At 40.3% G+C, this 25660-nt stretch overlaps 2 protein-coding genes across 7 annotated transcripts in view; both read left to right on the top strand.

Moving 5' to 3' along the window:
* Positions 1–2887, top strand: part of opn4xa (opsin 4xa) — a 38069-nt gene extending 35182 nt beyond the window's left edge. Inside the window, exons 9-10 of the mRNA XM_020053195.2 lie at positions 1637–1780; positions 2052–2887. Coding sequence (XP_019908754.1) covers positions 1637–1780; positions 2052–2426 — 519 coding nt within the window. The 3' untranslated portion in view covers positions 2427–2887. The remainder of the gene's footprint in view (positions 1–1636; positions 1781–2051) is intronic.
* A 12455-nt stretch (positions 2888–15342) lies between these two features.
* The window catches only part of pdlim5b (PDZ and LIM domain 5b), a 55972-nt gene continuing 45654 nt past the window's right edge, over positions 15343–25660 (top strand). For 2 of the 6 annotated variants that reach the window (XM_010895660.4, XM_020053342.3), the window contains exons 1-2: positions 15343–15459; positions 21401–21506. In XM_010895660.4, the coding sequence (XP_010893962.1) occupies positions 21408–21506 (99 nt within the window). In that variant the 5' untranslated portion in view covers positions 15343–15459; positions 21401–21407. The remainder of the gene's footprint in view (positions 15460–21400; positions 21507–25660) is intronic. The other 4 variants (XM_010895662.5, XM_020053343.3, XM_010895664.5 and 1 more) reach the window with 2 other exon arrangements.

Raw genomic sequence — 25660 nt, 5'->3', positions numbered from 1 at the left:
TTTGACTGTAACTCTAGATATTGTGACATGATTAATTATATTAAATGTGTTGGCTATTTCATAAATACGTAAGAACTCAGTTGTTCTTTTTGCCAACATTCAGTTTTCCTGGTTTAGTTATTCCAGGTTGCAGCATTTTGTTTTTTATCCCCAACTCACAGTTTTTACACAAGAAAATTGGATGTTGCAAGCCCACAACAATGCTTAAACCACAGCCGTCAACCATTTTTAGGTCTGGGAAAAGTCTATAAAATAGTTTTTAGGAGGGTGTAGTTACCATTTAAATCAATTCTGCACTTACAGTAGCAGGAGACATTTGTTTCGGTGGCAGTTTATCTGTACTGTACAATGGTCAGAATAAGCTACATTTTGGCAGTCTGATACTGACCTACACAATGTTCGTAAATTAAGCACTGAAGAAGCAGGATGAAAGAATGTGCTCTTGGCATACTTGTATTTTGGGCATGCTTACCATTTTTGCATGCTTACTGTTAAACAGTAAAAAGTGCTTTATAAGATGAAGGAAAAATTGCATTCTTAGAAAATTGGATTCTTAGAATTGCATTCTTAGAACAATGGCCCAGTGCTAGTAGCCTAATCATGAATGTTAGGAACAGCAATCTATACATAATGTGATGATAAACTACTATGGAAATTATTAGTTTTACTCTAATAATATTCTTTTTTGGGGTGTAACCAAATCATATACTGGTGCCACACATCTGAGACTCAGTGGTACCAGGGGAAAATATAGGTCTGGAGCCCTGCTAAGCCATAATGTCTGGAGGCAATACTGTACAACACTGAGTTGGGACAAAGTTATGACAGCCCTCTGGGGTATAAGACGCACTCTCTGACGCACACTCTCTGACGTACACTCTCTTACGCACACTCTTACGCACATTATCTGACACATACTCTCTGACACATACTCTCTGACACACACTCTCTGAAACACACTCTCTGAAACACACTCTCTGACGCACACTCTCTCACGCACACTCTCCGAAACACACTCTCCAAAACACACTCTGACACAGGGCTCCTGGCTAACACACATCCAGCAGCACAACAGGAGCTCTGGGTCGGATGTTCTTCCAGTGGGCTGTGTGTGTTTGATGTTGTGGACCCATGGGGAAACAGGTGTCCACTCACATTACATCTGAACCCGTAGCTGTCAAGTGGTCCACCTGGGCAGCATGGCCCAGGGTAGCCACCGGGGCAGGGGGGCAGCATGGCCCAGGGTAGCCACCGGGGCAGGGGGGCAGCATGGCCCAGGGTAGCCACCGGGGCAGGGGGGCAGCATGGCCCAGGGTAGCCACCGGGGCAGGGGGGCAGCATGGCCCAGGGTAGCCACCGGAACAGGGGGGCAGCATGGCCCAGGGTAGCCATGGGATGACTCAGTACCACTGTCTCTGCTGGTCCTGTTTTGGACTGTCCTTTAGATGCCACAGTCCCAGCTGAACAGTGGGAGGTTTTCTATCCTGGACCTACGGAAACTTCTACTTGTGCACGTTCTTGCCCTGAGACAGTTGTGTACACCACACACAAAGGCTTTCCTTAGCCCAAGAGTTATGCAAGCATACTTTATTGAAACGGATTGTGCAGATTATGGTGTGCTGTGTAACCTTGACAGCAGATATGGAGTGACGTGGAGCTGGACCCCATGTCTTCTCAGTCTCTAAGGAGCACTCACTGCTCTGGAACTCTGAGGGTAAAAGAGTGCAGACAGTTGGACCAGCTACAGGTCAACATAAGGGACAGCAACAGCCTGGAAAAGGTAAGGTATGTGTTCCAGGAGAACTTGATGTTTCTGTGGCAACCTCAAAAGGACGTATCAGAGACAATGTAAATGCTTATCCAAAACATAGTAATCATACTGACAGCATTATAAATAAAATAACATAACAGCTGGTGTTGGTTCACCGAGGATTCTAAAATTGTAATAAAAAACTGTTTCACTTGAAACACATAAAAGTACAGTACATGCCATTTAAATGTAATAATGTCATATTTATTTTGGTGCTCTAATAGTGTTTTGTGGCCCTTAGGCTTCCGTCCCTGATAAGGACTTACTAAGCAGCTGTGACCATGACCTGGTGTCTGAATCTATCAACATCGCCACCGTGCCACTTCTTATAACCAGGGAGGAGGAATCTGAGAACGGGTGGCTAGAGGAGACCCAGGAGGAAGCCCCCCAGCTAATGTCACCTCCCAGGACCCCACAAATAGGACTCCCCATAAACCTGATCCACATCAAACACAAATACTCAGCAATTCCCCACATCATCATCAGGCCCTTGTCACAGACGATGGGGGACTATAAGGGGGAGGAGCCTAGAGCACCAACCCGTGAGGAGAACCTGTTACCGGGCCTCACAACCTTAAACTGCTCCACCGAACTGCTGGAATGGGTGGAAAAATGATTGTTGTGAAACACACAACAATCATTTGGTTGTCTGAGGTCTGGGTGTATAAATGATGTGTGGATGTGGATAGGTTGGTGTCGCAATATTGTATATAAAACAGGAGAGAGCAAGCAAGGATTGTTATCCTCCAAAGAGGTAGAGAATATAAATCCAATCAGGGTTGGGGACTACACATAGGCCTTATCAGTTACATGTAATCAGTTACTGTAATACGTTACACTACCAGCAAAATATGAATTTAGAAAAACTAGAGGATTACTTCAAAGTAGGTTTTTGCAACAAAAAATTATTATGAATCCCTTTTTACATCAGTAGTGTTCAGAAAGTGCTTAGGCAGATGGCCAGCCTAAAAACCCAAAGAGCAAGAAAAGATATGTTGAAGTAAGTGCTCCATAGAAATATATGAACCTACAGATATTTTTTTCAAAACAGATGTTTGTTGGCTTTTTGAAACCAAGAATTCAAAAATACACTATGTGGTTACAGAGGGTGCTGTAAGTCAGATCCTCTGAAGAAAATGTAAATGTCTGTTGGCTTTTTTGACAAGTGTTAAAAAGGCAAAATTCATGACCTGTCCAAGTGAATTCCGAAAGCTAGTAGTTATCAGGCCAGTTATTGTCCAATGGTATTGTCCTAGGGCTCAGGTCGACCTCTAGTTGGTGTGTGAGTGAGTACTCTGAGTGAGTGAGTGATAGAGTGACCCAGGAGAATAACGGCCAGCATACTTAAGATGAAACTGGACACTTAATATGGAGAAATTTCACCAAACAGAAAACACTGACCGTATACCCCCAGCACATCCGAAGACACCCTGACAAAGCCAATTAGGCAGGAAATAGCCCTTGGACACAAAAGGAGACACAACAGCCCACTAACTACCTGTGGACAAGGCTGAGTATAGCCCAGAGAGTTCTCTCCCACCGCACAGAACAATCTGACAGAAGTATTTGGTCAGTGACTCAACCCCCTCAAGTCGAGCATGGTGAAATGCCTGGAAAAACACAATTCACACTCTTATGGTTAAACTAGACCAAAACCAAGACAGATCAAACGGTGAGTACAGAGAGATGCTACATCCCAAATCAAAGCATTGTTTGCGAAGCACGGCTCACTTCAAGATGTGTAGTTTTAATTTGACATCCCATTTTCCTTGACAGGAAGAGTGTTTCAGAGCAGATGCACAGAAATAAGCAGATAACTAAATACAAATCTCAATAATCCTAAAACCACTATGAAATATACAAACATTTCAGTTTATTATCGCATTTTGGCTTCAATAACATGGACATTTTAAATATACACATTTATGGATATAAATGGCCTAAGCCCAGTTTCCCGATAACGTAGCACTTACGATGGTTTAACGACCTAAGATGGACTTTGTTACGAAGGACCTATGCGTGTTTGCCAAATCACCACGTAGATAGCTCTTTATAAAATGCATCGTAAGTTCCACGTTACGGCCGTTTGGAAGGGAATTAGGCCATCTTTGGAGCTTGAAATGGAATTATGCCATGAATACGTTTTGAAATATAGCCTATCGCATTTTGATATAGCTTGCTTACTTATCAGAAGCATATAATATCGCTGGCGATGTATTGAACTACTACTAGGCATCAATGAGAAAATGTAAAACTCGAAGAAGTAGTGAAATGTATGTTGGACGAAACTGTTAATTGCAACCAATGGGGTGAACTTCAGCCAATCAAAATGATATCTCTGGAAATTGGTCATGTGACATCCAATTATCAGTTTCTCCTGTAGCTATACAGAATATACACTCACCTAAATGATTATTAGGAACACCATACTAATACTGTGTTTGACCCCCTTTTGCCTTCAGAACTGCCTTAATTCTACGTGGCATTAATTTAACAAGGTGCTGAAAGCATTCTTTAGAAATGTTGGCCCATATTGATAGGATAGCATCTTGCAGTTGATGGAGATTTGTGGGATGCACATCTAGGGCACGAAGCTCCTGTTCCACCACATCACAAAGATGCTCTATTGGGTTGAGATCTGGTGACTGTGGGGGCCATTTCAGTACAGTGAACTCATTGTCATGTTCAAGAAACCAATTTGAAATGATTCGAGCTTTGTGACATGGTGCATTGTCCTGCTGGAAGTAGCCATCAGAGGATGGGTACATGGTGGTCATAAAGGGATGGACATGGTCAGAAACAATGCTCAGGTAGGCCATGGCATGTAAATGATGCCCAATTGGCACTAAGGGGCCTAAAGTGTGCCAAGAAAACATCCCCCACACCATTACACCACCACCATCAGCCTGCACAGTGGTAACAAGGCATGATGGATCCATGTTCTCATTCTGTTTAAGCCAAATTCTGAATCTACCATCTGAATGTCTCAACAGAAATCGAGACTCATCAGACCAGGCAACATTCTTCCAGTCTTCAACTGTCCAATTTTGGTGAGCTTTGTAAACCCTAGAAATGGTTGTGCGTGAAAATCCCAGTAACTGAGCAGATTGTGAAATACTCAGACCGGCCCGTCTGGCACCAACAACCATGCCACGCTCAAAATTGCTTAAATCACCTTTCTTTCCCATTCTGACATTCAGTTTGGAGTTCAGGAGATTGTCTTGACCAGGACCACACCCCTAAATGCATTGAAGCAACTGCCATGTGATTGGTTGATTAGATAATTGCATTAATGAGAAATTGAACAGGTGTTCCTAATAATCCTTTAGGTGAGTGTATGTTACCTAAATCACATAGTAATCAACACATGATTGGTTAACTGGGAATATAAAGCATTGTTGGAAAAATCTATTCTAATAGTTTGAAATAAAAATGGAACGGAAGAGAAAACAAGCAGATCAGACCTGAATAAAGCAATGTTCTTCTTGGCGAGAAAAAGGCACAAGCACATACCCATCAAATATAGTAGGCCTACCCGTACGATGCAGGGTTTCAGACTTGTGCGTGGTTAATTGTTGAAGGAGGCGCTGTTTTACAAAACCAGTAAAATGCCTGTTATGATCGGTTGAAATGGAGTAACGAGTGGTCCGGAGCGCTCGTTAATTAACGACCGATGTTACGTGCCACTTAAGTAACAATGCTTTCTGGAAACGCACTGATAAAATAACGAGGCACTTACGTGCATCTTACAACCATCTTAGTGCTTTGGGAAACTAGTCTACTATAAAATAATTGTATTAGCATATTATTAGCATAATAATTTTATATATCTGTACCATAAATGCTTTTAGTGGACATGTACATGTAGAATATATTTTGACTTTAGAAATTCTAGGAACCATGAGGCCTTCATCTTTTGACTGTAATAAAAATGTAGGAATGTACAACAGGAAAGATTCAGGGAGATGAGTAAGAGCATGGACATACAGTTCATGCTTTGTAGGTTAACAAAGGTTTTTTTTATGACATTCAATTAAGGCGAACATTTGAATTTGTTCCACCTGACCGAGACTGACCACTAATCAGACACCACTGACAACATACAATGTTTTTACTGGATCCTTTCTGTCTTTTTTTTAGTGCCTCTTATGGGAAAAGTAATCAGATCAGGTGACTGCATAATCCTAAACTTCCACAATTTATTACAAGTTTGGACAGGTAACTATTAACTAACAGATTACATTTACAACGTAACCTACTGTACCCAACCCTGAATACAACCCGTAAACACAACTGTCAGCCATAAGCACAACTGATCTGTGACAGCAGTTTCAGATCATCCATACAATAAGATGTAAACACAATCAGCTTTTATCATTACTGTATTCACATTAGGCTCTACAATCAGCTTTAAATATAATCAAGTAGAAGATCATTCTTGCACTTGCCTCCTAATCACCTGATAGTCTTGTGTAGCCAATCAACTTTAATGTCTTCATAACTGTCTAGTAATTTACATGATGGTAGTATGTTATTTATGATTCTCTCACACGTCTAAGTACGTACTGTATGTCTAATGAATAGTTTAAGACAATTTATAGTCTCCTTCAGAAGGCTTACTAATAGATTTGACTTTATCTCTTACTGTTTAATCGTGAGTTGTATGGCAGCTGGGATTGATTTGTTGTTGTTTTCAGGGTCTTTCTATAAGAACACATTCTAAAACCAAGCAGCACATCACTACAAGCCACATAAATATTCAAAATCCTAATCTGACCTTAGCATGTTCCCACATACTTTAGGGTACACTTTCATGGAATGTAGACAATGGACAATGCTGTGAATTTTTGTGAGTCAAAATTGAATAATTACATTAAAATGTTTATAGTGTATTCTGTATGGGATTAAATTAATTTCATTTTAACACTTTTTAAATACATTACAATGGGGTAAAACCAGGCACATTTTAGATTATTTCTTCATCATCTGTCTCTTTGTCGTGAGTAACACTAACCAAACCCTAATGTTATATAAAGAGAACTCAAGAACCTAGTGATATTTTATTGGGGTATTCTTGCCATTTGGATACATTTTATTTTAGTGAAACAATGCTTGTTTTGCATTATCTCTAATTACAACTACAATGGCTTCCTTGACATTACTTAAAGTATATGATAATAATGATCATAGTGATAATAGTAATTGTAATAGCTGTAACAGTTCTTTTCAGGTGGATGCTTATTTTTTTGCAGTCCCATATATTCAATAAAGCATGGTACAAATAAAACCTACAGATTAGAGGCACCTACAGTACTGGGATTAGTTTGCCCCTTTTCATTCACATTCTCTTAGGACTTCTTTGAACTTTTTGCACCAGGATTTATTGAACACTTTATAGCTGAAACAGTCATGTAATTACATTGTTCGTTGTACGAGAGCTTCCCACCTTGGATGATGTCAGCAGATTAATGGTTCCAACCTCATTCAGAGGAATGTAAGAATCCACCTCAGTGGATTATAAGAGATAGGAGAGGCCCAGACAACACTGTTTTTCACAGGTAATATAGTGTGTTTACTGTGTCTGTAGGCATGTGTGTATACATTGTGTGTGTGTATTGTCTAAATGTCTCCAAGCTGTTGTTACATCAGAAGAATTTGACATTTGAAAATGACAGTCCGTTTAGTCTCTATTTAAATAGCTAAGTGAACATGTGTGTGTGTATATATGTGTATACATGTGTGTGTGTATATATGTGTATATATGTGTATATATGTGTGTGAGATTTTTAATGTGTGACATTGTGTCAAGCCTAATGACATAATGTAACAATACTTCCCCCCAACATAACTATTTCGTGGTCATCATATAGAGCCTGATGGTTGTCTACTACAAATGGGAATACATTATCAAATTTTGTGTCTATACAACTTAAGGTTTTATCACTGTGCTTCAGCTAATAGCATAACCAAATAACCTAGAAGACTGTTAAATTACAAACATTAAAAGGACATTGTGCATGTGAGTCAAATTGTATGCAGATTATTATAGAACTCCACCTGCAACTTTTACATGGTGTCTTGCACATTCACATGTTTTATCATTATTACACTAAAATGTGGCCATGAGAGTCTCACCTTTTTTTTGATAAACACTGTTTACAGAATTAAACAAGTAATTGTGTTAGTTGACAATGCATTTAAAGGAGATTTACATATATTGTGCTTGGATAGTTTCAAAGTTTTCAATGGTGTTTTAAGTTGTTTTAATCAAAAACATTTATTTAACTTTTTGATTTGTATTTATTTATTTTTACTCTGTTGGATTGGTCTCAATCATTTTTTCACTATATGTTTCATTTACATGTATTGCATCATTTTATTTACACTAAATCATGACTTGATATAAAAACTCTTTCGACATCCTTTCTTTTACCTGTTAAGCACTTTGCAATGCATCTTAAGTAATAAATGTGTTATATAAATAACGTTTTATTTGATATTCTTAGACTTGTTTAGTTGGTAACATGATTCACATTGCATTTATTAACATCTTGACAAGTTAAGACTGTTTACAGGTTTGAAGAAGTTATACTGAGTAATATTGGTTTTGGTTGTCAACATAACCACGTATAAAGAATTTTGTGCCATTTGACCTAGTCTGGCTTTTATACCAGTATGTTTAGAAATGAATTACTCATCAACATCTCCATCTTGTAACTTCAAATCAATGTTAAAGAATTGGATCAAATAAAAAAAACACATTCTTTAACATAGATTTTGGTTGTGATTTAGACATACATTTTCTTTATTTCTTGATATTTGGTTGTATTGACAACCAAACCATTAAATATTTAGTTTCTCAACAAATAAATAATTGATAATATACACTCACCTAAAGGATTATTAGGAACACCTGTTCAATTTCTCATTAATGCAATTATCTAATCAACCAATCACATGGCAGTTGCTTCAATGCATTTAGGGGTGTGGTCCTGGTCAAGACATTCTCCTGAACTTCAAACTGAATGTCAGAATGGGAAAGAAAGGTGATTTAAGCAATTTTGAGCGTGGCATGGTTTTTGGTGCCAGACGGGCCGGTCTGAGTATTTCGCAATCTGCTCAGTTACTGGGATTTTCACGTACAACCATTTCTAGGGTTTACAAAGAATGGTGTGAAAAGGGAAAAACATCCAGTATGCGGCAATCCTGTGGGTGAAAATGCCTTGTTGATGCTAGAGGTCAGAGGAGAATGGGCAGACTGATTCAAGCTGATAGAAGAGCAACTTTGACTGAAATAACCACTTGTTACAACCAAGGTATGCAGCAAAGCATTTGTGAAGCCACAACACGCACAACCTTGAGGCGGATGGGCTACAACAGCAGAAGACCCCACCGGGTACCACTCATCTCCGCTACAAATAGGAAAAAGAGGCTACAATTTGCACGAGCTCACCAAAATTGGACAGTTGAAGACTGGAAGAATGTTGCCTGGTCTGATGAGTCTCGATTTCTGTTGAGACATTCAGATGGTAGATTCAGAATTTGGCGTAAACAGAATGAGAACATGGATCCATCATGCCTTGTTACCACTGTGCAGGCTGGTGGTGGTGGTGGTGTAATGGTGTGGGGGACGTTTTCTTGGCACACTTTGGCCCCTTAGTGCCAATTGGGCATCATTTAAATGCCACGGCCTACCTGAGCATTGTTTCTGACCATGTCCATCCCTTTATGACCACCATGTACCCATCCTCTGATGGCTACTTCCAGCAGGATAATGCACCTTGTCACAAAGCTCGAATCATTTCAAATTGGTTTCTTGAACATGGCAATGAGTTCACTGTACTGAAATGGCCCCCACAGTCACCAGATCTCAACCCAATAGAGCATCTTTGTGATGTGGTGGAACGGGAGCTTCGTGCCCTAGATGTGCATCCCACAAATCTCCATCAACTGCAAGATGCTATCCTATCAATATGGGCCAACATTTCTAAAGAATGCTTTCAGCACCTTGTTGAATCAATGCCACGTAGAATAAAGGCAGTTCTGAAGGCGAAAGGGGGTCAAACACAGTATTAGTATGGTGTTCCTAATAATCCTTTAGGTGAGTGTATGTTGGATACATATTCCATTTAAACCAAAAATATACTTTAAAGAATGTGGTTAATACTTATTTTTTATTAAAACATTTTTTATAAGAAATTGGATATAACATTGATCTGTGCGTAAGATCTGAAAATGTTACTAAGGTACAAATTCCAAACAATTTACACATGTCTTGTCTGCGTTCATTTGACATAATCAGGTTATATAAATCTTACCTTCAAACCATTCTTTTATAAGTATCTGTGCTGGTCAGTATCAATTGATTGTAGTTGAGATGAAGAGTTTTTAGACAGTTCTCTCAGGTATGCTTAGTTCAGTTCATTCAACCAGACAGTGGTACAGACACACCTAGCCAATTCCTTGAATCATGTTCGATAAACCTGAATCCCCACAGAGCAATATTGAATAAATGTCGAGCAGTGCATATTGATCATTAAGTCCTTTTCAGGATTAAGCACAATTACAGAGATACCACTTTATTTGGAACAATTGTTACAGTAGGATGCTGATTCCAATATACTGCTATGCTGATACAAATAATGTAACTCCCATTCATTTGTTTAGTACAGTACATATTGTAGGAGAAATCAGCTGAAACATTCTTTTTAATCAAGGTCAGACACTGCTGAAGTTATAGCACATGACTTTATCAGCTGATGACCTCAATTTCAACTCTTAACAGTATATTACCCTCTCAACAACCACTAGTCCTCTTTAAGTGTATTTTGCCACTAAAAGCTTACACTCCTCTCATCCCCCGTACTCAGCTCCGATCTATAAACCTCTTAATAAATACTCCTGGAGCTCTTCCAATGAATTAGGTTAATGTTCCTTTTTATTTCTGTGATTAATTCATTCCATTTAAGGGTGTGCCTTGTGATCTAGAACAACCTACAAATACATTACATTGCATGAAAAAAACGATTAGCCCATATACCACTGTTATGCGATTATATTTACTTTCTTCAACTATAGTCAGAGTACTGATGTTGAATATCTCAGCGGGCGTAAGGGGAAAACTCTGAAGATAGTGGTCTTCACTGCTTGTGTAACAAAACAATAATTCCCGTCAACAGTGAAGAGAAAGAAAAGCAATTTTGAGTAAAAGACGCAGAGAAACAAGTCAAGCCTTCATAGAAGGTCAGTTGGAAACAAATTGTGCACAGTTTAGCCTTATCAGGCACTTATTTCTGTTCCCATGTCATATACTTGTGGGGCAGACAGGGGTTATATGACTCTAGTCTTCACCAACAGTTTAGAAATGTCACTTCGGGGCAGGCTGTGCCTCCTTTGTTGGCACTGCTGTTTGGGGAGAAACTAATTAGGCAGCTGACTTTCCTCATAAATTATCAAGTTGCTTTGGATAAGAGTGTCTGCTAAATGACTAAAATGTAGTCAGAGTAGCCTTTTATGGGCCTCTGTTCACTAAATGCCTTTGTAGACGCTATAAATAGGGGCAACATAATGTACCACAAATGTTACCTTTTCTATTTGACCACTAGGGGGCACACATGAACTGCAAATCATTGTCAAATATGCAAAACAACGACCAGAAAACATTTAAACATTGTCCTATATGAAAGGCCCTAACCTTCAGCTGGAAACTATCACTTTCAAAACGGAAATGATAAATAGCACATTTTGAGTCAGCTGAAAACAACACCTTTTTGTTATATCGTTATCCTGATATTAAGGCTAACTGGTAAAAATAACAGTATTGTGTAATGCACTCTACTTAGCTGTACTGAACCAAGCATGGGTACCTCTCGACAAAACGCATCCTTTTTAGTCCTTTAAATGTCAATCGTAGTCTATTTTTACCCAATCAGAAAGGGTGCTCTCAGATGTTACTATTTCCATTGCGGTTCAACTAAACCTCTATATCTGCTGACATGAGGCTCTTGCTGCCCTGCCGACCACAGGCATCCCAAGGATCCATGGCTACTAATGCTGCTGAAAAACATGGTCACAGACTGACATGACAAACATTCCCCAATGCATACATTTCTGACTGAAAGAGAATATGCCATTTGCCATATTTGGTCACATTTTACTCATGCTGTCTTTGTTATTTCTATACTATTTCTATCCCTCGTGACCTTTTTTTACTTTCATTTAACCAGGTAAGTTATCGTAAAACACATTTTAAAGTACAGCAATGATCTGGGAGCAATTAGGTTTAACTGCCTTCCACAGGGATGGAACATAAAATACTTTGGCTTCTTTGTGGACATTTTGAAATGGAGAGTTAGAAATTCACAACACATCATTATGACCATTCAATCTAATGAGCACAAAGTTACAATGAAACCTAATGTGAAAGTGACATTTAAAAAAGTATCATGACAGATCATTGTTAAATTTGGAGTTATGTGGTTGTTCCACCCAGTTATCTTTAGATTAATGCATTAATTGTACATCACGCTGGATATATGCATCTGCCGAATTACTAAAAAGTTGACAGATGGTCCGACTTCTCAAATATATTTTAAATAACGATACCATCCAGCAGACAAGCAGCCATGACTGGAATATAAGCCCACTCCAGTAACGACCAGACCACACAAGTTGAATGTTTAGTCTCCACACCTTACAAGTGGATCTTCCACATAGCACAACCAATTACATTTTATAAAGTTGAATGTATTATGATTAAGACCAAAACCAGGAATGTTATGGACAAAATCATTGGAAGAGTTAACTTGTACAGAATTATTTAATTAAACACCCTTTGGCCAAGACAATTGCTAACAAATACTTATATTATCCAGCTATCAGCCTCTCTTTTAGGCTGGCAATCAGCCCCACCTTTTATAAGCAGACTGCATTGATTCTTTAATATTGTAGAGTTCTCCTGCAAACTGTTGTTATAGATGTGAGTTAGACCTGGACTCCTTGCTGGCCACTCGAAAACTGTCCAGTGTTTCTTCTTGAACCATCCCTTGGTGCTCTTGATGCTTATAAGGGAAAAGAAGCTCTGGGTTCTAGAACGCCAGATTACTGTAATTGTAAATAGCCATGGTCTTTTCAGGCCTACTTGGAAGTATCTATAAGATGCAATAACTGTCATGACAATTGAGTTAGGAACAGTAACTCATAGCTCACTGGCTGTAGGCCTATCACAACTCCCATCTAGACTGACCAAATATAATATTGATTCCTGCAGAATGATGATATCTTGCAGTAAAACTATGATAATTTTTTTTCCTTTCTTTGCAAGTTATTTCTCTTTTAGACCTGCATGGAGAAACCTTAGATTGACATTATAGATGTGGCACTATCTAGCATACTTCTAAGTCAATTGTTATTAGATACAATATGTTCCTAAGCATAAATATGCTGTTTTTAATTCAGCTCATTGTAGATTCTGAATTATTGCAGTTTATGATGATATTAAATAAAGAAGGCGCAAGGGGGTGAGTTATATGGACAACATTCCACGGCAAAGAGGTGTTCTTAGGGACAACATAAAGCATTGAATATTTGCTAAACCTAGACCAAGTTCCTTCATCAACGACAAAGGAACACTCTCCATTACGTAGACATGGATGTGTCAAAGGAACACTCTCCATTATGTAGACATAGATGTGTCAAAGGAACACTCTCCATTGTGTAGACATAGATGTGTCAAAGGAACACTCTCCATTGTGTAGACATAGATGTGTCAAAGGAACACTCTCCATTGTGTAGACATAGATGTGTCAGTGGAACACTCTCCATTATGTAGACATAGATGTGTCGAAGGAACACTCCCCATTATACAGACATAGATGTGTTAAAGGGTATGGAAAGGAACCTTGCATGATTCAATGAACTCCCCCTTGTATATTAAACATTGTTGAGGTAGAGTCATGGCTTGGTATGTATGGTTACAATTGGAAACAGCTCACTTCTTAAACTGGCTTTAGTATACATCTTCACTGATCTGACTGTAGACAGCAGCAGCAGAATCAATTCTCAACACGTGGAATGCATTGTATTTCAATGATGGTTTAAGGAAATCAACAAAATTCCATTACAAATTGTATTGCCCCTAAAATTAGGTGTAAAAGTGGTTTTCAAGTGGTTTCCATTGCAAGGACACTGGCACTGAGCCATGTCCTATATATTGTTATGAGATTTTTATTAGATCCATTTGCAGACAAGTTTCATCCTCCTGTCAGAGGCAACATGGTGTTGCCTAATTATCCTGGTACCGGGTAATGTTTAAAACCTTGTTGAGCTTAAAGGGGAATTTCATCATAAAGTAGCTCATCGTCTAGTGGTCTAAGCGGATCCCAGCTATAGCTTGGGTTAGAAAAAAGCCATTACTCTTTCAGTTATCTTAAACCACAGTTACTGATAAATAAAACATAAAAATTACAAAATATACTGTATTCAAATATGCAATGCTGAACATATATAACAAGGTGAAGAGATGTTTTTCAATGTACCTATTTTAGAAGAAAAGGGGAAATATTTAAGAAGCGTGCAAGTTGCCATATAAAGCAATTTTCCACAATTGCAGATGATTTGAAAAGCCACATAATACTTAGGCACAGCTTTTGGAGACATTTGCTGGGATTCATTCCAGCCGGCTGTAGCAATGTTTACGCAGTGCATTTGCAATATTTGTCCCGTGCCCACTGCACTTCTATGGAAAGTTCATGCTTGCGCCATGGGATTAGTTATAGGTCTACAATAAGCTCTGCTACCCAGGAACAGGCTGTAAGTTAATTAGACAATTGGAAAATGTAGCTACTGCGTAAATATTGCTATTCAGGTTTGATGGATATTGGCCCATATGCAAAATCTTTTTTTCTAATTTTGTAAACCACAATATCTGAACGCATATGGAAATTGCGGGGGGAAGGCTAATGTTTATGCATTAGGTTCATTTGAATATAGAGTAGATTAATCCAAGTTGGAGATATCGAAAAGAGATGTGCCTAGTAATATCCATAATGTTATTCTATTAATCTATTTAGCTCTCACTCGTCTTTTAAACCGCGTGTACTAGTCAATAATCAAATTGGAATAGTAACATTTTAATCTTCAATAGTTGCTATTGAATTTGAAACTGCACTAGGGCCTAGTCATTGTGAATAAGCACAATAAAATTGCAATACTGTCTAGTAAGAATTGAAATAGTAACATCAGTATGTACTCTGAATTGCAGTGCCCATTGAGCTAAACATACAAAAGGGGAAATCAGTGACTATTGAAAACGGAATAGCAAATAACAATTAGAATGTATACTATTACTGTAACTGGAGTACGTACTAGTATTTTTTTAATATTTACTAGTAAAATGTAAAAAGTTGTTAACGATTGGAATAGTCAATAGTGTTTAAAGAATTGTTATTATTCTTAACAAGTGAATTCCAGAGAATAATGTTAAAAAGTCTTGCGACAAACCCCCTCCTACCTAGTCAGAGGAGATAGGGCGATGCGGAAGTCACAGTTCCGTTCAGTTTAGTCTTGTGGTAGTCGCAGTCAGAAGAACGGTCACACGCTTTCACAGCTCAACACCTCAACTAAACCGGCTTTGCCTAATCCACAAAAAGGTAAGTGCAGTTAGTACAGGGGACAGACAAATCAATCCATTAAATTAGGAAAACTATTCGATTCAACGTAAGGGTATTTGTTAGGGTACTTTTATTTCACCTTTAAAGTTACTAGCAAACAATGCGCGAGGCAAGTACAACTCATGGCACTTGCCCCTAAATCAAAGGTGAAACTGTAGCCAGGTTTGCCACATTAATCCTAACAAGGTGTTTTAAAGTAACTTTTCGTTTGCAGTCATTCAAAAAAATTGAAATAACATTTTATAGTGTTCTTATGACACTATATAACGTACAGCACAGTGAGGAAGTTATGTATTGTGGATTTCTTTTACTACTTACTAATAAACCACTTTTTGTTGTAATTAAATTGTACATGCAACTAGTCAAGTACAGTACTGTAGCCTAATACTTGGCAAGAAAAAGGAGCATGTTGTCATCTGTGTGAAAGTTGTGAAAGGTTTTTCCTGTACATCGTACCAGCAGGGTGTGTAAGACAGGCATGCATCAACATGAAGAAAAGCTTTATTCAGTATTAAACACATCATAGTTTATTTTGGGTACTGCCAATGCTTAGTTTCCAACACTTTGTTAGCTGTCTCTACTCCATTTAAGGTAACTGTTCTGTTAACGTAAACTATAATTTTGGTCTATAGTTCTTATGAAATATCTATTCAGTAAAGTTTAGAGAGAACTATTAAAATAGCCTTTTCAAAAGTGTAAAGACACATTTGTGTATAACGAGGAGTCAGTATAGAGCATAGATTTGTTTAGGACTAACTAATGATTTACTTCTGTTCACTAAGTGTCTACTGACATTTCTGAGTGGATAATGGTGTGTTTTTCATCACCTGGGAAAAAACATTGTCCTCAAGTTATAGAACTTTAGTTCTCCGTTGTGTTCATTTGTTGGCGTGCTTTGTAAATAATCCTAGCATCAGCTGTGCAAACTGAACCGAAGCAGCAGACCGTGACCTATTCAGATATGCCGTGTGAAAGATCTGATCCTTGACCCATTATTATTGATTAGGAGATGTAATACACTCAGAGGTCAGGAAGGAAGTCCAAGAAAGCTTGGTCCCCATTGTTGCTGTAGTTTTCTTTTTCCTCAGTCAGTCCCATATAATTAGCATTCGCCAGAATATACTTTTAAAACATGTTGATTACCGGATGCTTCGTGCCCTGTTGTCCTCTTTGTGAACTCTAGGTTCATTCTGTCAGATTGTCCCTTAAGCCTTTGAGATTTTTAGCTCCCCTCAACCCTAGGTCACGTAGATAGAGGGGTTGTCTTCTTAGAAAGGTGCCTGAATACTAGGTTCAGTTCCTAAAAAGACCTACTGTTGGTCACACTAGTTTGAGTTAATCAAAGATAAGTTACTAGGACTAATTCATTTTGATGTTTATAAAAGCTAGCTAAGGTGCTTGGTGCAGAATTATTCATGTGATAAGTGTATTTCATTGGTCTTTTATTTGATGACAACAAACGCTTCATTGAACAATCTCCAAGTAGTACCAGTGGCACTATGAGCTGATCCACAACATTTTCAGTATTTCATATAATTATTATTTTCTCCCCTACCAATTTCCTGATGTCCAATTCAAGATGATGTCCTTGCCTCAGTGCAGAGAGTCCTCAGCTGATTTGTGAGAGTTGAAGATGGAGATATACCTTCACGGCTCTGAATGTTCCCTCAGCCAGTTTGTCTTCTCCTGTTACAGTAGTGGGGTTTAACGTGGTGGGAATTAAAAGTAACAGGTAGTTAAAGGCTAGTGGCCATTCTGACTGTGTTCCTTGACCCGACCACAACCCTCCCCTTGTTTAGATGTTTACTAAGTACAGCACACATTCTTTTGAATGAAATGTTACAGAACGTAAAAATGAACTGAATGCAGTGTTAAGGTGTGTGACTCCTCCGCCTCCAACTCCTCCTTCTCTCTGTCACTCCCTCCCCTCCCTCTTTCTCTTCCATACTCCTCCCTCACCTATCGGCTGTTGTTTCCCAGCTGCTAGTGTAAAAGTGCCGTTTAAGAGCACTCCAGTGCTGGAGAAAGTGGGAAGAAAGTCAGTTTCCACCAGATCTAAAAGCCACCGAGTCAGAATCCACCGCCGCCAAGTTGAAATTCAGTTTGTGCATAAGGTTAATTACGAGCAGGTGATAAGTTGTGTGGGGTACACAAAGTTTGGGAGTATTGTAGGACATTGAACTGTTGCATTGCAAGATCTGTAGCAGTGTATTAGAATCCTACGCTGTTCTTTCCCATGTTGGCGTCCTGTATGTGTTTGTATGATGTATAGGCTTACCAAACTGAAGGGTTATTTATGGGCTAGTATACGATGTTATGACTCGTTTAAAAAAAAAAATTCGGAGGAATACGGTTTTGACAGGTTTACCGTGTGGATTGGGTTAGTAAGTCAAATAGCAGAAATAGCTGAGGTTTATGATGGGACTTCTAGCCTATGGATTGTGCCTGTGGAGGAGACAGGTTTAGAGGTCAGGTCGTGTGTTGGATCAGGTGGTGACCTGGGCCTCAGGGTGTAAATGGGACTGACAACACAGTCACATTATGTTTTAGGATGACTAGGCAGATGCTACTAATGAAAGCCTCACCTGGACATTTGTTATCTCCTCTTGTCACGTGTCCCTGTAGGATACGGGTCAGATTAAATGTCAATGTCTGTTTAAGATACTGTTGTGAAATGTGGTGAATCATGTGGTCTGTGTCATATCCAACCTGTTATCTTTTAGTTTGGTTTCTAATGTCCCAGGCAAATAGCTAACACCAATGCTCATTAGAATGAAGAAACCCTCTAAGGACAATTCAAGACTGGAAGCAATACAAATCTGATGTCACGCTGTCTTTATCTAAAATGTAATCTCACCTGCCTAACGGGCTATTTGACTAATTGGTCTTTTGTCAATGTGTTTTTGTGTCAACGGCAAGCAGAAATCATGAGTAGTAGTTTAAAGGGTGTTTATTGGTGTTTACTGTATTTTTTTAACTTAGGGTTTATCTTGATAATTCAGCACATTTATCTTGATAAGGATCTCTGCTTTGACAGAATCCAACTATTTGAAATAACTTTTCCCTTTTTGAATTGTGTGTGTTGAGACATAACTGAACTATCTTATTGCCAGTCAGAGTTTTGGCAAAAGTTGGTAACCTCTGATTAAGCCGATTGTCTTAACTAGAGCAACTTGCATGAGTGATTAGACTCACTGGCAAATTTTCTGCTCTGGGATTTGAACGATTGACTGTTTTGTTCCTATTTATTCCATCCTAGACATTCATTTTTTATTTTTTTTTGCCTGTACTTCTGCTAGCTTACTCATGTCTCAACTCACAATGATTTAGTTGTTCTATAATTATACTTCTGCTCATTTTCAATGGAAAAGGAATGTAAAATAAATAGGCATTGTCGAAACCAATGAAATTCAGCAGAGCATGAAAGGCTTCACTTTCACCATGCGTGCCATACTCTGTGTCTGGGAATATTGGTATTGTAAATGCAGGAAAAGCACCTCAGGTTTTGCGGTGGGGTACATACTCGCTAGGTGCTTGAGAAACGTGGTAGCACCAGCCAGTCAAGCCCACGGGCATCCTGTCAAAGACTCAGTAAGCGGTGGTGTTGGGTTCCAATGTGTCCCTGGGCTTCCAGAGCGGGTCTCTGGCTCTGCCTGACGCTGCTGCTCTCTTCCTGCCAGGCACTGTGATGCCTGTGTCACCCTGCAGTCAAATTCCCTATTGACAGTTTAGTCTAAAGACATGATTGCATCTACACTGTTCCACGCCAGAGGTTCACTTGTTAATGGATATAGTTGGGAAACACAGCAGTAAGCTTAGCCTAGCCTTGTGTCTTGGGGCATGTTGTTCGAGCTAATGGGTCACTCTGAGGCCTTACATTGGCAAAATGTTGGGGGCCAGGAATTGTCGATTGAGATGATGGATACAGTATGAGTCTCTCCCTCCTCCCCCGGGTTCGGACCAACTCCTCCCCCGGGTTCGGACCAACTCCTCCCCCGGGTTCGGACCAACTCCTCCCCCGGGTTCGGACCAACTCCTCCCCCGGGTTCGGACCAACTCCTCCCCCGGGTTCGGACCAACTCCTCCCCCGGGTTCGGACCAACTCCTCCCCCGGGTTCGGACCAACTCCTCCCCCTGGGTCACTTCTTGGGGGTGTTGTAACCTGTCGTTTCAGTGAGGTGTAACGATGCTGTAACAACTCCATATCTCTGTCCTGACCACTTTCGCAAACATACGTTTTGACACAGTGACAATTTGTCACGGGGGTACTATATCTGAGATGCCTATTGAAAGTAATTCTTATTGTGAGGGAAGGTAATCAGTAGGATGTTTAAGCTGATTAGTCCATAACAATGTGGGAACTCATTTGGAGGGGTTTCACATGATATCTTATTATCAAGGGGCAAGTCCGGGAGGCTTCACTTGTCAGACCTAGCACTGTTTAAACTCACTAGTGTGTTCAGTGGAGCGAAACTCTCCCAGGCAAGGTTTAAAGTAAACTTCAAGTTCACACTAAACACAACTGTTTCATGTTACATTTCTGGCAGTAACTGAAGATTCAACTCTGTTGCCTATGGGTCAGGCTTTTTCTTTTGTTAACCCTCAGGGAGGAGCGGGGGGGTGATGGGATCATCACTGGGATGCTTTTGGCCCACAGTCCCCACTAGACACGTGCCCTTTGACATATGTAATGTGCCCTGTCTATTTTACAGTTGGGGAATCTGAGATCTATGCTAAACTCCAGTCCCCTTTAATGCTTTCCATACAAAGAGCCTCTAGAAGACTATTTGGTTAGGAATATAGCCTTGTTTTCGGATGGAACTGGTAGTCGGACAAAACAGAGAATATAAATGACAAACAGCGGAAAACATGAATTCCGCGTGAGCTAGAACTGATCACCTTCTTATTAAAGGTCGTTGAAAAGACATCTGTCTGGTTGAAAAGGCGTCTTTCTGGCTGTAAATACGCGGGAAAGTTGTCTTTTGAATGTTTTTAAATTTTTGGTGGCTTTCCTCCGATAGCTGCTAATCTGTTGCTGAGAAGGAATGTTAATGTTTGGGCTACTGGCTGTACAGTACATAGGATCGTCCTCCACTACCTTAGCCTTGTCCAACTTATCACACTTGAAATACTTGGCTGCATGCTGCACCCTGTCTGACCAGATGAACACTAAACACACAATATAGTCAGTTTTTACCCCCTCTGGATATTTTTGTTGTGGATTGTTTGTTCTCTGGCACGTCACTAAGAAAACACCTTTGTCAGGTAAAATGAATCGTCTCTCTTTTATCCTCGGACAGATTGTTGACACAGCAAGTGTTTCTTATCGGTCTGTTTTGTTATTCTGTCAGTGACCTTGCTACGTGACGTTTCCTGCTGTCAGAAATACGCAGGCATTAAGAAAGGATGTGTTTTGGTTGTTACAGTGTACAGTTGTAATCCCCCTTTTCTTTAACGTTAACCACACTCATTTATCTGTCAGTGAGAAACCTGCTTCCCTTCTTTGAATAGCAGTGTTGACTGTGGTTAAGCTGATGAAAAAACAAGCAACGTGTCATTTGCCTCAATTGCAAATTCAGAATGCCACTGAGAATTGACGCAACTATTTATCTTACTTGTACATACGTTATACTTAATACCTGTACATTTTCTGTGATTTTGTGAATTTCCCACTGCACATTTAGAATTGCCATATGTAAGGCATTTGCATTAATTGCACACCTATTCAGTCCACTTGTATATACATATTCTTGTACTTGCACATGCAAGTCTTGTCTTTTTGCTTAGCCACTGTGAACAGCTGAGACTAGATTTTGCACATGTTTAATGGTTTTCATCCAATTTTAGTATATTTTTGAGAAAAGAAGTGTGGAATAAAAAATGTCATGTTTCGTGTCAAACAATGTTTTTGTTTCTCCAGGAGAATCATGAGCAGCAACTTCAATGTCTCCCTGGTTGGCCCTGGCCCCTGGGGCTTCAGGCTGCAGGGTGGAAAGGACTTCTGTCTACCCCTCACGATCTCACGGGTGAGTCCCTTTGTCTCCTGCCCTCTCTCAAGTCACACGTTCTGTCACCTCATTTGCTAAAATGAAATGATGACGAAAACTTTACTCGGTAAGGTCACCTCCATTATTAGGCGCATTTTGCCATGCTTATTATGTCTTGCAGGCAGTAGTCTGAGGACAGTGTTATCCCTCAGTTCCTTAGAGCCATGACACTGGCCTCACAGGAATGAAAGTCATGCTCACTATGCCATCTGGATGCAGAGGGATGAAAGAGCCTGGGTCATATATCCTGTATGTGTCACTTACCGCTGTTTTCAACCACAGAACCTGACAGCTTTACTACAAAGAACCCTCTGACAGCTTTAAGTACAAAGTCAATCAATCAATCCCATTTATGTTCTAAAGCCCTTTTTTTATGAGCAATTATCAAAGTGCTCCCACAGATACCCAACCTAAAACCCCAAAGAGCAAGAACCAGAGACACTGCGGGCCTGTCAAAGGAGCAGCGTAGTAGCAGCTAGGTGTCCTCCCCCTGCATTGGGGCAGAGGGCAGTCCTCCCAGTGGAACACACAAACCACAGACTGCACTTAATCATAGTCCCTACTGAAGAGATGAGTCTTCTGTAAATGCTTAGTCTGCATCTCACATTTGGAGAGCTCTATGGGAGAAAGCCCTGCTTTCAATCCCTGCTGACTGCTTTAACTACAAGTCCCCTCTGACTGCTCACAGGCATCTGATTTTGCCAAAATGGCAACCAATGAATTTACATAGTGTTCCCAGAACTTTTCAGTTTCCCTGTGAAGCCTATGGTATAGGCTTTACTTCATCTGATGAGATTGTGCAGAGCTGGATCTTTACTTTGGGTCTCTCCTCACATGTCTCTGGGTTTGTACACAGGGGGCCAATACTGCCTCTCCCAGAACCCCTACAGGAATCTGTCTATTTATGGAGGTCAAACCAGGAACTCAATTCATTTCTCCGGAACCTTGATGAGAAGCAGTGGTTCTGTGTGCTTTGGAGCATGGACCCCATAAATAAGGCTGAAATCTGGCGCTGGTCTGTGTTCTTTTGGGATTATTTGGGTCTGGCCAAGTCTGTTCTGGGATAGGAGAGAGGTGAAGTCCTGGCAGTCCTGGTGTGTGAAGACCGGCTTTGCTAGTGACAGATGGTTCTGAACCGCTGTTCTGCTGCATCGCATATTTACCGTAGTAACGCACTATTTTTGTTTGAGGGATTCTGTCCCGACAATCACTGGTGAATTGATGGTGACTGCTTGGCAAAGTGCAGTGGGTAACAGTTTCCCATTCATACTGCTATTAAATAGGTGAATGTCTGTTGAAATCCCATGATCAATAGCACAGCAGCATGTTGTCTTCTTGAGGAAGGAGGCTGAATTCCTAGTATGGATGTAAAACAATAGATAGAAACTAATGGAAATGTGGTTGTAACCATGCGTGGTTATAGTTTATTTAATGTTACCGAGATATCTGGCAGTTTTCAGAAATTACTTCTACAGATACCCATCCTAAAACCCCAAAGAAGCAGCAGCAACAAGATATTGATCCACAGTGGCTAGGAAAACGTCCGTAGTAGGGTCGGAACCTAGATAGAAATCTAGAGAGGAGCAGGACTCTTAGGGCTGGCCAGTCCTTGTCTGGCTGTGCCGGGTGAAGATTATAAAAGTACATCACCTTTTTGGGCCACGTCAATAAATTGTGGGTTGTCCCATGAGTCTTTAAGCAGAATCCAGCAGCTAAGAAGGCATCCTACCCCCTGGTTTGGGTTAGAAGACAGTCCTTCCAGCAGAAGGCATAAAACCCAAACTACACCTAATTGAAGATCCTACTGTGGAGACGGGTCTTCATTAAAGGGTTGACACAGGAGCAAGGGTTCAGTCTACTTCTCGCATGTTATTTGGGAGATTATTCCGCAGTAATGGAGCTCTATGGGATTCAGCCCTGCCTCCAGCTGTTTAGAAATTCTAGGTACTGTATGGAGGCCTGTGTCTTGTGACCCTCATGGGGCATGTCCATGTAATCCAATCATGAATACCCACAATATGCCAGTGTTTATAATAAGATAACCAGAGCAGTAAAGAGTTTGCCTTAGTACCAAGTTAGATTGATTTACTTTTCAAGTCTTTACATGTTTATTCTAGCACCCATTTTAATAAATCAATTGGGAATAAATATTTTGGGAATGTGTCTGGCCACTTCAAAGATTGATACACACCTAAATCCAAAATGTCAGCTTTGAGCTTGGTGGTTTGGCAGCATTACTGTAGGTTTGTCTAACTTTCAACATTGTCCAACTCTCTCTGAATCCTGTTTTTGTGCAAAGAAATGGATGTTTAAGTCTGAACAGAAATGAATATGGTATTTAATAAATCATCCACTTCACAGACAATTCCATAAATGTACATCAAATAAAGTTATATGCCCGTAGCGAATGTCTGGCTGGGTCTGTTGGGGCATGCACATGTTTTGATACTGATCTAGAACTCTTAAAGGTTATGCCAAGTTATGCAAAGGCTTAGAAAAATGGTGTATATGATTTCATACCTCTGAAAAGCACATTGAAACCAAGAGGCATTTGTTTTCAGGAAAATGTTTACATCTGGAGGCATTTTGTGTATGTAATGCATACAGTACCTTGGTGATCAACAGATCCATTGTAGCAAATTGAAGAAGCTATATTTAAAGGGTTTAACCCCTGTGTTTCCTTGACTTTCCTATTTATTTCTATTTAACGCATGAGTAGAATTTGTCAGAATTTGTCCTGCGCAGTCTTTCTTTGCCTGTGATGCCAAAAATCCTTTTTCAAATCTTCCTCCTGTTACACATCGTCAGCTCATGTCACAGACAAAGCTTGCAATTTCAAACTGCAGTGGTCAGTTGGGTGGTGAAGCATCACCCTAGAACACCGCCTCCTGGGAGCACCTTACTAAATGTTTTCCGTTGTCTCACAAGCACACTTCAGCAGATACTGTATGAGGATGCTATTTGAATTAAAAAAATATTATTTGGATTCTAATAATACCGAAGACCTTCATCGGCACAACAAAATTATCATTTTGCGACAATATATATATTTCCATAATTTAATAGAATGTTTGTGTCAAAATGACTTGTTGGCCGGGAGGTCTCTGGAGGCGTGGTCCTTTCTAGTGCTAAGGAGGACAAGCTCTGATATCAGCATTGTCAGGTCCAGTGTGGAAAAAGTGTGTAGTGTTCTGACCTCTCCAAATTCCTGTCAGGAGATAATGTGATGACAGGAATGGGAAACATGACGGTACCCATCCAGGGAGCGCATGACAACATGACCAGCCCCAGCCCACCTGCACGCAATGTCACTGAAACACATGCAGTCACACTTCAGTGCCTTGTCATTAAATCCACTTAGATGTTTGTCAACTCTCTAGAGTCTTTAAAAGGCGAGGGGGGGGGGGGGGGGGGGGTCCTTATTTTTTCTCACCGCCCGCACAAGAGACACGCAGCGTCCTGACTTGTGTAACAGAATGTCCATGGCACGCTGAGTGGTGAGCTGCCCAGCCGGCAGTTTGAAGTGGTCCGCTGGCTGGCGGCCGTGCCTTAGGGCACTCGGTGTCCCTGGACCAGGTCTCTGTGCTGTCCACGCCGGGGACACGTGCTAGGCCGTCTCCTCCACCCCCCCCCCCACCCCCCCCCCCCCCCCTTCCGCAGCTTCACAGCCATGCTTACTGCCGCATGGCTTTCTGGGAGATAATGTTTCTTCCTGTCCGAGGGAGTTATTTATACTGTATTCAAACTGAGAGAAAGAGTCATGGCAGTCAGATGGAGCAGATGGGGTGAAAGAGAGAAACCCAGGTGATGGATTGATGCTTGTTTATCTAGGAATGAGAAAAGGAGAGTAGGGGGGCGGTGCCTAGTTCTCTGGAGTAGTAGACTGGCATGATATCACCACTCTGAAAGGGCTTGTGGGTGAAGGTACAGTAGGTATGTGAAACATTCTGTATAAAACACTAAGGGCCCTGAGACTTATTGTGTGGAGATGAATATTCTGCCGTAACTGTTCCACTCCTGGTCATTTCAGGAGCATGTGTGCTTTGTGGCTGCACTGTGCCAAAATACAGTGCAGTGCCATTACCATTTCCTGTTACGATGACATCAAGGAGAAAGGCCTCAGTCTCAAGGAT

This window comes from Esox lucius, chromosome 14 (genome assembly GCF_011004845.1).
Source record: "Esox lucius isolate fEsoLuc1 chromosome 14, fEsoLuc1.pri, whole genome shotgun sequence".
Lineage (NCBI taxonomy): Eukaryota > Metazoa > Chordata > Actinopteri > Esociformes > Esocidae > Esox > Esox lucius.
The sequence above is the reverse complement of the archived record's forward strand: the minus strand, read 5'-3'. Positions and strand labels throughout refer to the sequence as shown.